Source organism: Balaenoptera acutorostrata, chromosome 10 (genome assembly GCF_949987535.1).
Source record: "Balaenoptera acutorostrata chromosome 10, mBalAcu1.1, whole genome shotgun sequence".
Classification (NCBI taxonomy): Eukaryota; Metazoa; Chordata; class Mammalia; order Artiodactyla; family Balaenopteridae; genus Balaenoptera; species Balaenoptera acutorostrata.
The window spans coordinates 72,669,241-72,687,406 of NC_080073.1; the positions used below are offsets into that span (position 1 = coordinate 72,669,241).

Consider the following 18,166-nt stretch of genomic DNA (forward strand, 5'->3'; position numbering starts at 1 on the left):
GACAGGGTAATGGATTTCAAGCACCACCCCCAGGAGGTAAGTGGCCTTGGGTCCTGCCCTGACTTGGTCACTAATGCACTATGTGACCTTGGGCAAGTCCTTTAGACCCTTGGGGGAAGGGAAGAGAGGGTTAAGGATGAGATGATCGCAAACACCTCTTCAAGCTTCAAAACCCTACAGTTCATTTAGTCATGAAGAGTCCTTAGTCCTTCGAGCTGGAAGGGAATTGGAGACTTGGTATGATCACAGTATTTTATGAATTAGGAGGCTGAGGTCCAAAGAGAGAAAGGGTCTTGCCCACTGTGTTTAGCTGGTTATTCGGTGGTGGCTCTGGAACCCAAACTCAGAGCTTTGGACGCCGTGTCCAGCGCTCCTTCTGCCACCCCACTCTGCTCTCCTTAATTAAGAGAAGCCCTCTTGCCCCCCCCCACCCCATGTCCATGGGGACTCCCTGTCCCAGCTTCCCCCAAAAGAGGCAAAAATCCCAAAGCAACTCCAAAAGTTAACATCCCTTATGCCCTTGTGTCTCATACAAACCCTTCTCCCTCTCCCGCACGTAGAGTTCTGGAAGTTACCCTTCTAGTTTAAGCTGATGTGATGGGTGTTTGAGAAGCAGAGGAAGCTGGGCCAGGGATGGGGGAGGTCACTCATCCCTCCCAAGTGTGGGGACTCTTGGGAATAATGAGGCATCTGGGCGGGGGACTCCAGTCTTCCCCCAAACAAACGTGCAACCCAAATTATTCCCTGCTCTTCTCAACTGGCAATGATCGCCCACCACCAGGGCTGCTGGGAACCTGCTTTCGTGTGTAGAGTAAACTCTCCGTTATCCGTGTCACTGAAGAGGAGGAGTCGGGGAAGTGGAAGAAATAAATTAAGAAATAAAAACAACACCGGAACCATCAGCAATGCAAAGCCGCTTGCTTATAGGCTACATTTGTGATTAGAAAGGCAGGAGCCCCGCCTTTCCAAACACTCAGGGCTTAGTCTGACATTTGAGCCATCGAGTCTGCTTTCCCTGAGCACAGCCGGATGGGCGGTGGGGGACTGGCCTGGGAAGGTGGTGTGAGTGGTATGGTGGGGAGGGGAGGCCATTGACAGGGAGACAAAACTGTCCCTGGATGTAAACATCACCATGGAAACGCCACAAAGACTTGTGGGTAAAGATGCTTTCCTCTTCTCTCACCCTGACAGGGTGGGAGGGAGGATGCCCACCCCACCCCCCCACCAGGCCTACACCGTGCTCTCCATCACCCACTCGGAGCTGCCAAAAGTTCCCCGGGCCCCCGCCAGGTCACTCTCCTCAAAGGGCAAGAGCATGCCGTTGACAGAGAGGCTGCGCTTTGTCCAGATGTTCGAGACCTTCCGAGGGGGGCTGTAGCCACCAGGGGCGACCCCTCCCGCAGCCGCAGCCGCAAAGTCCCCCATGTCGAAGGAGTGACTGCGTTTGGCCTTGCCCTCCAGGGGCAAGGGGAGCAGGCTCCTGGCCCGGGCCGCGGGCGGCCCCAGCAATGGCTCTCGGTCCGAGGGGTGGCCCCTGGCCGACGTCCCAGACCCTCTCCCGCCTGGAGTCCTGGAGTCCAGCAGCTCCTCCTTTCTCTGACTTTTGAGGTCCAAGGAGGCGAAGGCCCCCATCAGGCGATCAAGGTTGGGCTTGGGGCGGGGGGCGGGGGGTGGGAGCCTCCAGGGGCCCCGTCCCAGCCCTGCAGCCTCCCCCATGCCCAGGGAACTGGAGGAAGAGGAGTCGCTGCCTCGGGCCAGGCCGGCGCTGAAGTCCATGAGCTCGTGGCGCACCACCACCTTGGGCGGCCCGGGTGCGGGGGCCCCACTGGGTGTGCTGCCCAGCGCGGGGGGCTGAGCCCCATTGGTCTGCGAGTGCACGTTGCTGACGGTGGCCGCCGGCTTCCCGGCGCCCTCCTGGTTGCAGACCTTGTAGCGCACCATGAGGATGACGATGAAGACCAGCAGCGTGGCCACGATGATGCCGCCGATGACCAGGATCATGGTGCCGCCCAGGATCTGGCTGTGCAGGGACTGGCACTGCGGGTAGTCGGCCTTGGTGAAGAACTGGGCGCAGCCCACGATGTTGGTGGCCGTGAGCGTGGTGGCCGTGTCATCCCACATGGCCAGCACGCACAGGTCGTAGCCAGTCCCTGACACCAGGTTGTTGACCACGAAGGCCTTGTTGGAGGCTGGGATCATCCTGTGGGGGGTGGGTGGGCACAGAGGGGGAGGGATGGTGAGGGACAGTAGGGTGATGGGGGGACAGAGGAGAAGCAGAAAAAAGAGAGAGGGTGACAGAGACGGGAGAGATGGAGAGGGAGAGAGAGCCACAGGTGCAGGGACACAGAGAGAATGAGGCAGAGCAGAAGAGGGTGACAGGTGGAGAGACAGGAAAAGGGAGAGACGGGGAGACAGAGGGGAGGGGGAGGAGGTGGACCCGGGTGAAAGAACAGAGACAGGTTGGGGTGAAAAGGGAAACGAGAGAGAAAGATTCCAGGGTGGAGGGTGGAAGCGCCAGAAGCAGGTACACAGAGAAAGACATCGGAGATCAGGTGCAGGGAACACCCAGAAGATGTGGGAATAAAAGAAGGGAATGAGACGAGGGATAGTTGACGGTAGAGACAGTGGAAATTGGTTAGAGATGGAGGTTCAGGGAAGAAAGGGGAAAGGTTCAGCAGAGAGGAGAGAGGAAGCACACGGGGAGGGGCAGAGGGAGGGACAGGAGAGGCAGAGAGATTAAAGGTGTGAAGAAGCAAAAACTGAACAAAAGGGACTCCCCACCTCCCCACTTCTGCCTTGTCTGCTGCAAATAGTCTCTGGGTCTCTGGGCAGTGGGGGTGAGAGTAGGGTCGGCCCTGGCCCCTCAGCACCCTCCCGGAGGCTGGGTCTACCCCTTGTCTGTCCTGGGAGATTCCTCAGCATTGACTGAGGCTTGTTCTGAGCCTGGCGCTGTACTGAGTCACAGACAAGGTCCTGCCCTCAGGGACCAACTCCATCCTCATCTCCACATGACTTTCTCATGCCTCGGGCGGGAGAACGCTCGCTGGTGCAGACTGGGGTCTAAGCAGAAGAAAACTGGAGGTGGGAAGGGGGGGTGTTGCTTGGAGGGGAAGGGCACAGTGCAATGTTGAAGAATGGTGGGCAACTGTTTCTCAGAGGGAGAGGACGGGTCCTCCGTCACTGCCATAGCAGGCCAGGCGCATCCAAAGACACCTGGGAAAGGGTATCACTGGTCGGGGAGGCCTTGACTGGTCTCTCACCTTAAGGGAGGGTCTGAGGGGGCAGCAGTCTCCCCTCACTGGGGCCCGTTCACCATAGCCTGGGCCCCTTCTGCCTGGACCTTCAGGAAGCGTGGATGCAAACCGTGATCTCTAAGGCCTTTGTGCAAGTATCATGCCTTCTGGTGGGGGCCCCTAGAAATGACACCTGTCTCACCCCATAAACACTCCTGCAGAAATACCTCGGCCTGAAGTTGCCACATCTCTCTCTGCAGCCTTCCCCATCGCCCTCCGCTCTCAAAGAGCCCTCCGTTTCCCTGTCCCCTACTAATCCAGGGCGCCATCCATGCCTGTCAATCCCTCACACCCAGAGCCAGGCAGCTTAATTGAGATCTCAAATATGAAATACTGGAGCCTGAACACTTCCACCTGGGAACTGCACACGACGGCTGGGACTGACAGGCAGGTATTGACAACCCGTCAGTGGGCAGCCCTGGAGGCTGCTGCCTCCCTCCTCACTCTTGGCCCGCACAGCTGCTGGGGAAGCCACATGGAAGAAATTGAGTCCTCTGTCCCCATCCCCATCCCCAAGCCATAGCTACAGTGCATGGGGCAGAAGAGGCGGTTGGAGGAGGTCGAGGCCCAGATGCAGCATGCGCCCTGCAAGCCAGCCCTTTAGGTCTATCTGTCTCACCTGGGCATCATGGTAATGCTGTGTCCTCATGTCACAGAGGAGGAATGGCCAAGGCTCAGAGAGGCTAAGTGATTTGCCTCAGGTCACACAGCTGGGACTGCCAAGATGAGGCAGTTGGGGCTTTAACACTAGCTTCTAGATCCACAGTCTAGTCTTGTGCCTTTCCACAAACTTGGATGTTTTTCCTCATCTCAGTGAAAACTGCACCCCCCGCCCCGGGCCTGTGGCAGGTCAGCCACGCCCTTCCCTGGAGCAATATTCAGAGCCCACTAAGGCTCACGCCCTTCCCTGGAGCAATATTCAGAGCCCACTAAGGCTCACGCTCCTCCACCAGCAGGACCTCAGCTCTGCTGGGCCAACTGCTGTGCAGAGCCCAGGGCTACACGGGCCCACTTCCTCCCCCCTCAGGGAAGTGATGTGAAGGAGCTGTGCACACCCAGAACGGTGACAATAGTAGAGCAAACACTTAATGGCAAGTGTGTGCCAGGCTCTGTTTTCAGTGTCCTACTTCTATCAACTCACTTCGCCCTACGGCAACTCTCTGAAGCAGCCACTGTCGTGACCCTTGCTCTGCAGAGGTATTAAGCAGATGTAACATGGCAGAGCTGGCATTCAATCTCAGGCAGTCCGGCTCCTGTCCACTCTGACCCACCTTGCTCCGCCACCTCTCTGGGTCGTGAGCGATGGAAGAGCATATCCATGGAGGAGGGGGTGGGCTGGCTGCTTTATTGAACACTTGGTATGTGACAAGGGTTTCCACATTCAATATTGCATTTAAACTTCACCACAATCCCAGGACACAGGAGATGGACTCCGAGCCCAGAAATCATCTCAGTGTTTAGACATTTTATCCTGGGACGCAGACCCCACTATTACTACTACTAACAGTTTAACACTAGCAAACAAATCTACAGCTGATTTCTACAGCTGATAGCAGAGGTTTAAGAAGAAATCACACGGGAGCATACTGGTTATTCTGCTATTGGCTCTCAGGTCTGTCTTCCCTTTCACCTGCCCTCCCATGGACAACGAGGAACTACATTTCCCAGGCTCCCTTGCCTGTTCCCAGGCTCCTTTGCCTCCCAGGTAGAGCTGGCCACTGGAGGCCCCAGAGGAAGACTGGAGGGTGGGAGGAGGGGAGAAGCCAGGTATTTCTTCCTTTTTCTGCTTTAAGTGGTGTCTCCCTCTCAGCTCCTGAGCCTCCTCTGTGATCCCAGCTCCGGGGCCTCTACCTCCTGCCAGAGAGACCTGGATCTTAGGCTCCGATCAGACCATCTCCTCCATGTACCTCCATCCTTGGGCGGGATGGGTGGTGGCAGTGGCTTCCTGCTGTAGCTAATCTCTGTGATGCTGACCCCTCAACAATCCCATCACCTGTAACCCAACCCCAGTACTGAATTCCCTCTTCTATCTAGAGTGTTCTTTGTTTTTTTTTTTCCTCCTTACTGAATCCTAGGTGACACAAGGACATATAATTTACACGACAAGAAGGAAAAACTTATTTTTTCCTTGCACTTTGGGAAAAAAACTATCATTACTTGATGTCAGCAGTAGCACATCTTATCTAGTAGAACCCCAGCTGGAGGAAGCACTTTGCCACCTTCTCGGAATCACTCATCACTCCCCAAATCTACCACCTTACGCCTTTGTGTAGAGCAGCCCCTCTTCCTAGAAACCACTTATCTTTCTCCACCTGGTGACCTCATCCTTCGAGGCCTGACTCAATGTCACCTCTGACCCAACCTCTGCTCTCTGCTCCCACAACCCCCCTGCCTTCCCCTGCTAGAGCCCTTCTCGGTGGATGCCTGTGTCTCCCCGGAGGACATGGGCTGTGTCTTCACCTTTGCATCTCTGTTGCCAATCATCATATCTGGCCTTGCGTCACTGCTGAGTAAATATTTACCCTATAGTTGAGCAGTGAATGAAAGACTGCTTTGTTAAATATTAAGGCCTGTACAAATGTGAGGGATTCTTAGTTAAATACGATAGCTGGTGACCTTTAGACACTGCCTGGTCCTGAGGATCTCTCGGGAGAGGCGTTTTCTACATCTTTGAAGCACACCCCTGACGATCTTTATGGACTTGCATGTAGATACATGTTGGGGTGTGTGAGTGCAGATGAATGTGCGTGCATATGTGTGAAACGATGTGTGGGGGGCATGTCTGCGTGTCTATCATTTGAGAGCCAGCTGCATGGGTATTTGTGAGCATGTGTGTGTGTGTGCGTGTGTGTGTGTGTATAGGTGTTCACTTATATATAGTACACAAAGGTTCTAGTTCCAGACAATGTTGGTCACTGCTCTGTCCCTCTTCCACCCAGCCCCCCAGAGGCTCCACATGTCCCCTAACACTTCTGAGGGGACATCCCATGTAACCTTTCCCAGAGACACTTGCAGACCAAGTTTGCTCTTTCCTAACTGCTGCCATTAAAGCTACTATTTGGGGCATCTGGGAACGGAGATGGGAGAGGTTCTTAGAGTCTCCACCTGGGCCTCAGGGCAAAGCCTATGAGCTGACCACTGAAGTCTACTGTCCCCCTTTCGTGGGCTCAGTCCAGACCGCATTCCCCAGCCAACTGTGCACTTAGTGGTGTCCAGGTGGCGAGTTCTGGCCAATGGACTATGGTGGCAGCAGTGTGTGCACCTCTGCTCCAGGCCTTACAAGAGCGGGAGTACTTGCCCGACTCTCCTTCCCCTCTGCTGGCTGGACCCTGGGTGCAGTGACCAGCCTTGGCCAGGCAGATGACAACAAGGCCCACACGAGGGATGCTGGAGACCGGGTGCCTGAGTCTCCACGTGAGGAAGGCCTCCTGATTAAGCCAGTAAACCGCCCTGGACTCTCAGGAGAGCGAGAAATCGAATTCTGCCGTGTTTGGGCCTTTACGCATTTGCATCCATTTGCTGTGGTAGTTGGCCTCTCCTGGCTAATCCAGGCCCCTGCAGATAGGATGAGGTGAACTTGAGAAGTCTGTTATGTGCAGGTGTGACAGAGAAAAAGAGGGTGTGAGTGTGTGTGGGGGTGACTGAAGAGGTGCGTGTGTCTTTGTGTAAGAGGAAGTCGGTGCTGGTGTCTACCCAAGAAATGCGATTCTTGCCTTCCTGGAACTGTCAGCAAACGCCACCTCTTTTACCTCCAGCCTCCATCCCCCTCAGCTCCCAGCATCACCACTTTTAGGTGCTCTCCTCCTCCCCTCCCCCATCGATGATGCACCGGCTGCCTGCTGAGCCCCAGCACTAATTTGGAGACACCATGTCAAGCTGCCCTCACTCCACTTCCCCCGCTCTGCACCCTCATTACTGGCTCTTCACAGAATCACCAGCCTGCCAACCTCTCTGGCCGGCCATGACATCTCAGGGCACATGAAAGGGACTCATTAAACCAAGGCAAGCAGCCTGGCTCCCCTCTACCTGCCAGCCCCAAAGGGGCCTGTTTGCTTTCCTGCACAACTGCAAGGGAGCAGAGGAGACGTGGCTGGTTCTATCTGGCGTACGATTCATTGAGTACGTACTGTAAGCCCGGCACTTAACAGGCTGGGTCTCTGATTCTGCACACGGACTCTATGAGGTAGGAATAATTATCCCCACACTACAGATGAAGAAACTGAGGCTCAGGCAGATCGGTCACCTGCTCAAGGTCACACAGCTGGAAGGCGGCTGAGCCAGCGTTGTTAGCCAGGGCTGCCAGGTCACCAAGCATGGTCTTCCCTACACAGTATTACCTTGAACTGAATTGAGCAGAATCAGATCGTAGCAGGAAGCAAGTCTTAGAGTCAGGGTAACTATGTGACAGCAATTAAAAATCAAAACCAGAAACATATTACTACAAAGGCAGCTAACATTTATTGAACACACTATATGTCAAGCAGTGTTCTGAGTACTCTACCTGTATTAACTAATTTAATCCTCACAGCAACTCTATGAGGGAGGTACTATTATTATCCCCATTTTACAGAAGAAGAAATCAAGGCTCAGAGAAGTTAAGTGATTTGCCCAAGGTCTCATAGAGAGAATGTTTGTGCCTAGCCAAGATTTGAAGCCAGCACTGTCACATTATTTCAATAAATGCTCTTGATAACCCTGGGAAGTACCTTTCAGAATTATGCTCCCCATTTTAGAGACGGGTATTAACTGAATTACCCCCTATAGCTAATTAGGGGTAGAGATGAGAGTCCCATGAGGGTTGTTTTGCTACTTCTGAATGCTCATGGGAGGTCTGAAGGAAGTAAGGGAGCTATGTGGATGTCTGTGGGCAGTTTTCCCACAGAGGGAGCTGCCAGTGCAATGGCCCTGAGGCAGGAGCCATGAGGAGGCCGGTATGACAGAAACAGAGTGAGGGAAAGGGAGAGTGGTAGGAAATGAAGTCACCAAGGTAGTAGCCAGGAGCCAGGTTCTAGAGGCCTTGCAAACACATTGTGTCTTGTGTGCCAACTCTGAGGATTTGCTGGGTGCCAGTTTTGAGAAGGATTCTGAGGCTGTGTTCAAACTCAGTGGGACAGAGTGCTATGGATCTGTTTTATATTTGTTGTTTCTAGTTTCAGGATCAGAGAGCCGTTAGAGAGAAGTACTGGAAATACCAGTACAAGTGGTAGAATCCCCTCTTCTGGTTTTGGTGCCAGATGCTGGCCTTCCCTGAATGCACGGCCCTGAGTGATAACAGGGGAAGGCCCATGGCTGTTCTTCAGAGCAGGATTACCATAGAGCTGGCGTGACTCAGTGAGGGCTCCAAGAATCAGGAGCCTCTCGTTAACTTCTGAGACAGGCCAGGGGGTGGGGGCCAGGCTCTGTCGCTGCCCTACTGCCTGTGCCCCTCCTGAGAATATGGGGCTCCCCTGGGTGCCCTGAGACACTCTGTCTTATTGGCAATGACTTTGCCCCATCGGCAAGTAAAGGAGGCACATTCAACATGACTGAGATTCTGAGGCAGAGAACACCAATATCCATTCCCACAGCCCTCAGAACAGCAGGCAGGGTGGGGATCAAAACTCTTGGTTGCATTGGTCTCTGGATGAACTCTCTTGCTCCCCTCCCCCACCTCTCCTCTACAAGCAGCCAGAGGGATCCTGTTAAAACCCAGATCAGATCAAGCCCTTCCTCTGCTCAATGACCCCAGTGAGGCCTGTCTCATGTAGTCAAAGCCCTGACGTGGCCCCCAAGACCCCTTGTGACCTGTCTCTCACCCCTCCGAGTTCCTCTCCTCTTACTTACCCTGCTAACTCTGCATCAGTCACCTGGCCTCCCTGCTGTTCCTCAGGGTGTTGCCAAGGGTGTTTCTGCCACAGGGCCTTTGCACCGCCTGTTGCCCTTGCCTGGATGCTCTTTCTCCAGATGTCCATATGCTCTCTGCCTCACCTCTTTCAATTCTGCTCCAATGTCACCTCTGACCGTCCCGTTTAACATTGAGGGCTTCTCCCATCTTTACCTTGACCCCCAGCCCCTTACTCTGCTACATCTTTTCCCATTACACTTTTATTGCCTGACAGACACTATCATTTGCTTATTTACCAGGCCTCCTGTTAATTCTCTCTCTCTCCTTCCACTCCTAAGAGCAGGCTTTTTTGTCTGCTTTGTTCCCTGATGTCTCCCCAGCCTCTAGAACAACACTCGGCACATAGTAGGCCCTCAAAAACATTCTGTAGGGCATGTGAATGAAATGAATGTTCTGTATCGGCACTGTCCAATACAGTAGCCATACGTGACCTTTTAAATTGAACTTCAAACTAATTAAATTTAAATGAAATTAAAAACTCAGTTCCTCAGTTACGTTAGGCACACTTCAAGGGCTCAGTAGTCACATGTGGCCAGCGGCTGCCACACTGGACAGCGCAGCTTGGGGGCAGCCCACCATCTCAGAGTTCTACTGGCCGGGGCTCTTGTTATGCCCTCTGGCAGGTGGTAGGAATCCTGCCATTTCCTATGTGAGTCCTGGCGCCCCAAACAGATGGGCCAGGCCGGGGAGGCTTGTCCAGCTCAGGGACAGCTCCCGCAGCAGGACAATTGGTCTTGAAGGCTTCAGTCCGGGCCTCTGCGCTCTCTGTCTCCCCAGGCGTTCTCTCCATGACGCTGGACAGCTTCATCCCTTCTTTTTGGTTCTTCCAGCTTCCCTCGATTCCTGGGGCCTCCAAGTTCAGTGGGGTCTCTCTGGGGCTCCCCCAGGCCTGACTCAAGCTCGTCTGCCCCCCAGGAGTGCTCTGACTCTCCACCTCCCACTCAGCCTGTGGTCCAGACCCTTCCCAAGACTCTGTCCTGCGGCAGTACCACCTCTCTTTACCCACGGTCCACAGGCTGGGCCAGCCCTGGGCCAAACTGAGGCTCTGGGCCCCTCTGGTCCTCCGTTGCTATACCCTGTTCCTGCTTTTCCACTTCCCATCTACTAGTTACCCTTGTACTTCTGTTGTGTAAGTCTCTATTCAGAAAACTCCCTGATAAATCCAATCACCATGATGAATGTCACCCCTCTCAGGAATAGTGACCATTAGAAAGAGAGGCGGCAGAGGGCAGTGGTGAGGAGCACAGAGTCTCGAGCTAGACTGCTGGGGTCAAACGCTGGTTCTGCCTCTTCCTAGCAGTAATCACTTACTGTGGGCCATTCCTTTACCTGTCTGTGCCTTAGTTTCCTAGAAATATCCTATTTCTGGAAAAAATGGGGCATTTATAATCTCTGCTCTATAGGGTTATTATGTGGTTTGAATGAGTCATGACTCATAAGGAACCCGGGTCAGTGTCTGGCACACAGTAAACTCCACTGGAGGGTTTGTTATATAAAGGGTGGGTGATGTTGAACTAGAAGTAATGTATCTCTGATCGTGGAAATCCAGGCCTCGAGGGTTTGTGGCTGGCAAATCTCATGCAAGCTAGACCCTGGGAGACGTGAGCAGCACCCGGATCCTGGCTAGGCTGATAGGAGACATCGTGGCTTCAACACTCACAGCAGCAGGACATGTTCCCCCCTGCGTGTGACTCCAAAAGTCTTTTCCAGAAGAAATGTGGTGACAATGTTAGTCCAGCCCTGGCTGAGTGAATGAAGGGATTACTGGAAATTCAACCAAAGTGAGCCAAGCCCCAGCAGGCTGTCTCTTCACTCATCTCCCCAGAGTACGGGCTTACCTGGTGACAGGTGAGGATCTGACCTGGGGAGGCCCTGCCTTTGCTCCCTGACTCGGGAAATGTGACAGATCAAGTTGTCTGGCAAGGGTTTGGGAAATCGCCAGCCCCCATGTTTGGCTGGGACGACAGTATCACGGAGCAAGTTCCATCCTATTCCATGGTGCTCCTTCATCAAGGGGATAAAGCCGGGAGTGAGAGTGTGAGCCTGGGACTGGACCACCAGGGTCCAAAGCCCAGTGCCATCGCTTACCGGCTGTGTGACCTTGGGCAAGCCACTTAACCTCTCTGTAAAGGGGGAAAGATGATCGGGCCTCCCTCGCAGAGTTGCTCTGAGGACGAAATGAGTCAGTGCCTGTAATTTAAACCATGCCTGGTCCATCGCGAGCTTAGCATATGTAGTGATTCTGACTGAGGGAGTCATCTGGCCCCAACAAGGACGGAGATGAATCCCGCAGCCTGAGGTTAGATTAAATACCGGCTAGTGAGGCAGGTACACAGCCCAGCTCAGGGGCCAGCCAGCTGAGCTCTGGCAGTCTGTCTTTGCTGCTGGCCCCAGCCTGCCCTCCAGCCTAGCACTTCTCTGGCTGACCCACCAAGATGATGCCGGCTCTTTCTAGTTCTCCCTGTGCCATCTCCACGCACAGACCACAGGAAAGCCGGGTTGAGGGGCCCCATCGACCCCCTGGCTGTCAGCGCTCCACTCACACACTTCCAGGGACACGCCAGGCAGGCCCCCATCCCCCAGCTTCGCGCATCTCCGAGCTGCTCAGAATCCCTGCTCACGTTGCTATGGTCTGACAGCTGCTGCTTGGTCCCACCGGCCCCAACTCAACCCCACAGAGAACCCCGGGACAGGGTGTTTCTTTCTTGAACACATTGCAGCGCTTCCCAAATTGTGCACCAGCTCCCTCACCCCACCTCGATTTTCCAGTTCTCCAGAGTGAACATTTCCATTCCTTCCCACCATCTTTTCGGGACACGCTTTCCAGCTTGCCTCGCAGCTGCTCCTCACTGATCACACGCCAATCTGTCTTTGGCCCTCCTCTGTGTGTATGGGGGCGGTGGGCGGGGTCTGAACCAGAGAACAGAGTCACGTTCCCCCAACCAGACATCCTGCTTCTCCTGGGGCCCCCCACCCAAGACAACACGGGACTTTCTGGAAGCTGCATCGCCTCGGTGGCTCACACTGACCAGGTGGCTAATGGAAACGCCCTGTGATTTCCCCAGGGCTGCAGTTAAGCCACGTTGCTCCTATTCTGTCCCCTAAAGCATCGTTTCTACCATCGTAGGCTGAGCCGACCCAGGCGAGGTCCCCTCCCCACATCAGGCCTTTTTCTCTCTCTCTATATCTTTATCTCTCTCTCTGTTTCTCCTCATCCAAGTTTCTATGGACGTGGAACTCTCCCTGCATCTAATTGTCCTTAGCTCTCAACCCCCAGGGATTGGGTGGGCACATCACAGGGAAAAAAAAACTGTGGGCTTTGGGATCTGACAGAAATCTCTCTTCGAAGGCTGGTTCTGCCCCTGACCAACGGTGTGACTCGGGGTCAGTTTTTCCTCTCTCTGAACCCAATTTGCTCATGTGTGAAATGGGACTAGCGGTCCCAACCTCCTGTGCTGAATGCGAGACATTAAGTGCTCTGGGGAAAACATGACTGCCCTCTCCTCTCCCTTCCCAGGGCCATTCAGTACTCCAGTGACGACGACGATGGCCACGATCATTGCCATTTATCTCCTCAAGGAGCTGAGAAAAGCTCGCTCAATAACGATTCATCACTTACAGAAGAAATGCAGAAGGTGTCAGACCAATTATACCTCGTTGTAAACACAGGAGTGAACAAAATGAAGATTCCCCACCAGCCGCCTCCGAACGCACTAGAACAACCGGCAGACACCAAGTCGGTGCCACCCAGTGATGTACCTGATCAGACAACTCTGCCCAGTTAGCAGATCCGTGATTTCCCAGGGGTACCACGCAGGGGCAAAGTCACCTGTGGCATCAACTCCTTAAAACTGCTATGATGGTGCTCACTTCAGCTGCCCATGTACTCAAATTGGAATGATGTAGAAGAGATTACTATGGTCCTTGCACAAGGATGCCATGCAAACTTGTGAAGCATTCCATACTTTTATGAAATTCCGACACATGTTACAGCTTGGATGAATCTTGAGGACATTATGCTAAATGAAATAAGCCCGAAACAAAAGGACAAATATTGTGTGTTTCCCCTTATATGAGGTACCAGAGGGGTCAAATTCATAGACTGAAAGTAGAAGAGTGTTTGCCAGGGGGAGGAGGAAATGAGGAGTTAGTATCGGATAGGTACAGAGTTTCAGTCTGCGATGATGAAAAAGTTGTGAAGATGGATGGTGGTGATGGTTGCACACAAATGTGAATATACTTATGGCCCCTGCACCGTACACTTAAAAATGGTTAAAATGGTAAATTTTATGTTATGTGTATTTTAGCACAATAACAAAGTGGCCAAAAAGATGCTATCACAAAGCAAAGGCTGCCAGGTGGGCAGGAAGAGGAGAGTTTGTTGGTGTCATTTGTCACTTCAGTGTGGCTGATGCACACTCAGGTGCAGTCACCACCGGCAGGGACCTTGTGGTTCTGTTGTTGCCAGGCTTGGTTGGCCCAGTCAGGTCTGGGGAGGGCATAGGGTGGGGCAGAGTGGCCCCCTGGCCATCTGCTTGCTCTTTTACATCTGTCCTGTTGTTGAAGAACAAGGCAGCTCCAGAGCAGAACTTGGCACACACCAAATGCATGCAAAGAGGTTGCAGAAGATAAAGCATGGTGGTTCCCAGCATCCGCTGCGCTGTCAGCTGGCTCTGGGTTCAAATCTCACTCTGCCACTGACTGACTAGTTGTGTGACCTGAGGCAGATTATCTAACCCTCTCTGTCTTAGTTACATAGAATGCTAGTATCTGCTTTGTAGGAATAGTGTCAGGATTAAATGAGGTAAAGCGTGTCAAACATTTGGCATGACTCCTGGCAATAAATCAGGGAACAGCAAACACAAGGTTTTGTTTGAATGACAATGGTGACGTCAGTGATGACCCTTGATAGAAAAACTCAAGATGACATGAAGTCCCCAGTCATCTCATGGATGGGTTTTGGGGCCCTGCCTTTTCCCCCAGTTCTAATCCCCTCCCTCTGTCAGATCAGACGCTCCTTGAAGAAGGCAACTTTATCACCCCCCAGGTAAGTTTGTGCTATGGTATAAAAAGCTTACTGACTGTGCAATGTAGGTAAGTCACTTCATATCTCTGAGCCTCACTCAGTTTTCTTGCCTGCAAAATGGGTTAATAGTATTGATCCTATGGCATCTTTGTGAAGCTTAATTACAGTGATATTTGTTCAGTACTGAGTACAGTGCATAGGCTATATTTGTGCAATAAAAAGCAGCCATCAGTAGAAACTAACACAACATTTTAAATCAACTATACTCCAATAAAAATTTTTTTTAAAATAGCAGTAATCAGTATTACCTTTAGTAACTTGGCAATAAGTGATTCTCTGTGCTGTTTCTTAAATAAACCTCAGAATTTATTGAAAAACAAAAGCAGCCATGATGATACTTGGATTAGGTGTCTGAAGATCAAGTTCAAATCCTAGCCCTGACAGCTGCTAGCTGAGGGATCTTGAACCAGGAGATTGTTGGGAAAACCTACCAAGCTCCTTGGATGCACTTGGTAAAGTGCTCACAAAGTTGAGGTGTCATTTTTTATACTGGGGACCCTCAGAACCCCTGCATGAATGAGTGACTGAGAAACTGACAGGCACCTCCCTGAGGGCTGCTCCAAAGCTGCATGCCTGGAGGCTGGACTCCACGACTAAGAGGCCTGCCCGACTTCCGGCTCGCTAAGCTGCAGCGCCGGAGTGCCTGCTGCCTCACCCCGAGGAGAGACGCCCTTTCCAGCTGGTGGTCTGGAGGAGCCCGCTTAGCACTTCTCCAGCCTGTGTTTCTGCTGATCCTGCCCTGGACACCTCCGCCTCTAACAAGCAGTCTGGCCAGGATGGGATGAATCAGGTCAGGAGAGAAACAACCTCTGAAGTGAGACCTCATTGGGCAGTGGGGAGGTCACTCTGTCCAGTCAAGTGGATGGAGGAGCACAGCTGTCTCCACCCACAAAATAGTCTCAAGTTCAGCTGTATGGACAAAGCTCTAACCCTGGCTCTCTCATGGAATTGCTGTGTGACCTTGGGCAAGTCACTTTCCTCCTCTGTGCTTCAATGTCCAATTCTGACATTCTAGAATTCCACAAGAATATCACCAGGAGAGGGGTGACAGGAGCAAGGGAGAGGCAGGAGGAGGGAAGGCGAGGCACAGCCATCAAAGAGCTGTGGGAGTTCGGGCACCAGGTCCCCAATTCTGAGCGCGCATGGGATTTGGCAACAGGGTGACTGGGGCTCTGGGCTTAAATCCTGACTCATAACTTACAGGCTGCATAATCTTTACCCCAGTACTTAACTTCCCAGAACTTCAGTCTTGTTTGTAAATGCAGTCTGCAAACCTAATTTGCAGAGTCACATGAGGATTAGAAATAAAGTATGGAAAGCACTGGCATATGATATATACTCAATAGACCATATATGTATCTAGTGAATGCTTACCTACTTTATCATCTATCATCTATCTATCATCTGTCCATACCTATCTATCTATCTATCTATCTATCTATCTATCTATCTATCTATCTATCTATCATCATAGTTTTTATAGAGAATACTAACACCATCCAACCCACCCATCTCCCAGAAGGACCTCTGGCAGTGGTGAAGGTGAACTATCTGGGGGGAATGGTGGGTTGCCTGGGGTTTGTGCTGAGTGGGAAGGTAAGCTTCACTGTGGAATTCCTTCATTTGTCAGGAGTTTTCAGGTGAGGCTGGCCTGGCCTAGAGGTGCATCGTCCTGGTTTTAACTGGGAATAACTGAAAGCAGTATTGTTGCCCTCCCCCTCCCCCTCCCTTCCCCAAGCCTGGGGCAGCAGCTCCTGTGGGGACAATGAGGCCCTAAATGTGCTTCAAGGTCCCTGGAGGATGGCCCTGTGAGTGTGTGATCTTAGTATGGAAGTAATCATGTGAGTAAATCTGATGTGAGTAAATCACAGACTTACATCTGTAACTTTCTGGTGGTCTCTCCAGCACTGTATATTGGGGTGCATGGGTCTGAGGCTCCAGAAATTGGTTCGCTTTCCTCCCTCTTCTGGTCCAGGCTGGGAGGGGTGTCGCTGGGCTGCAGAGGGGGCAAAAGGCGGGTGAGCGGCCTGCCCCTCTCCCACCCACACAGGCGGGATGGAGGCTGAAGCCCGGCGGGGGAGCTGTGTGTGTGTCCACTGACTGGTGTGTATGCGTGTAGGTGTGTTGTGTGTGTGTGTGTGTGTGTGTGTGTCTGCTGACCAGAGTAGAAGCATCATTGGTGTGTGAGTAGATGAGAGGAGGGTGTTGGCTTGAGGCTGTGAGCCTCTGTGAGCATTTACAGGAGGTGAGCATTTGAATGAGTCAGAGCCTGGAGAAAACACCCTCCAGGAGCCCGCAAGGCTCCTCGTGGTCTGGCCCCACTACCTCCCTGCCCCGTCTCCTGGACTCTGGCCCTCGCTCTCTCCCGCTGCTGCGGCCACCCTGGCCCCCGTTGCTCCTCAGACATGCTCCAGCCTTGAGGCCTCGCCCCGGCTGGTCCCTCTGCCTGAAATGCCCTTCCCGTAGACCTCTGTTTGGCTCACCTCCTTCAAGTCTTGGTCCTGTCTCACCTTCTCAGTGAGGCCCGCCGGGCCACCTTATTTAATATTACAATTTGCCCACCCCCTCCCCCAGCCCCTTACCCTGCTCTGCAGGTTCCTTTTTGCGTAACACTGATTTTCTCCCCTCACCTCTATACTTTGCCCATTTGTCGTGCTTGTTGCCCGTTTCCCCCACGAGGATGAGGATCTCCAGGTTTTCTGTTCACTGATGCATCCCGAGCACCCAGAACAGTAGCATTTATTTGACGGCATATTTGCCTCTAGTTTCTCATTTGTAACACGGGGACATTAAGAGAAGCTATCCACTTCAGAGAGTTGTTGGGCAGATTAAATGAATGAATACCTAAAAGCACCGAGAACAGCGCTCGGCACACAGCTTAATACATGTTAGCTGTTGTTATTACACCCCATTACTGCTTGGGAGGTGGAATTGAGTGAGTGATCCATGTGAGGGATTCAGCACACCGGCAGTCACACAGGGGTGAAGGTGCTTAATAAACCCTTCTCGCTTCACTCCCACCCCACCCCTTAAAAATTCCCAGGAAGGAAAATTCCCTGACCTCTTCCAGTCATGGAACCCGTATTTTTGGGCCCTCTTTGGGTTAGGAAGTTAGTTATCAGTAAGTTTACTGTCTGTTCGGGTTTTGTTGTTGTTGTTTGTTTGTTTTTTATCAAAGGAGGAAGCAAGCAAGCCCCCAGCCTGCCCCACCCTGGGCTGCATAGCTCCCAGGTCCTATAGGTAGTTAATAGCATGCGACTAACAAGCACTTCCTTTGTTGGGTGTGATAGCAGTTTGGATTACGCGGCACCTGAGCCCAGGAGTCGGGTGCCCAGATTCTTCTCCCAGCTCTGCAACCCCCGATAGGCTGGATGACCTGGGGTACGTCCCATCCCCAATCTGAGTCTCTGCTCTTCCCTGGTAAGGGGTTGGGATTAGACCATTGCTAAAGTCTTTCCAAACTCTTCTGTTCATCCGATTTTTATGGAGCACCTGTTATGTGCCAGTGCTGCTAGAGGGGATACAGCAGTAAGCACAGGACACAAGTCCTTGTCCCATGAAGCTGACATTCTGGGCGGGGGGAGGGTGGACAGTAAATGATTAACACAACTGGTAAATTATGTACTATGTTAGAAAGTGGAGTGTGCTATGGGAAAAAGAAAAAGCATAGCAGATTAAGAGAAGGTGAAAGGGTTTGGGCGTGGGGTGGGCAGACTCAGCTCCATGTGGGCTGGTCAGGGATAACCTCCTTTAGCGGTGACATTTGAGGTGAAGGACATCTTACATTCCAGGACCCTACGAATCTCTGTGATTCTCTATTCCGTTTGGGGTCCCCTGGAGTCCCCATCTCTTATTTTCTCTCCTTCTCTGAGCACACTGAGCCCCAGCTTGGCCAGTGGGTGA

The 18,166-nt window shown here is 52.6% G+C and overlaps 1 protein-coding gene and 1 non-coding gene across 2 annotated transcripts in view; one reads left to right on the plus strand and one right to left on the minus strand.

Annotated features, from left to right (window-relative positions):
• Positions 1-1,230: 1,230 nt before the first annotated feature.
• Positions 1,231-18,166, minus strand: part of LRFN2 (leucine rich repeat and fibronectin type III domain containing 2) — a 177,680-nt gene continuing 160,744 nt past the window's right edge. The window contains exon 3 of the mRNA XM_007197914.2: positions 1,231-2,200. Coding sequence (XP_007197976.2) covers positions 1,231-2,200 — 970 coding nt within the window. The remainder of the gene's footprint in view (positions 2,201-18,166) is intronic.
• LOC114235955 (U6 spliceosomal RNA) lies at positions 13,040-13,146 on the plus strand. The gene has a single exon (XR_003622025.2). It is a non-coding gene; the product is annotated as a U6 spliceosomal RNA (small nuclear RNA).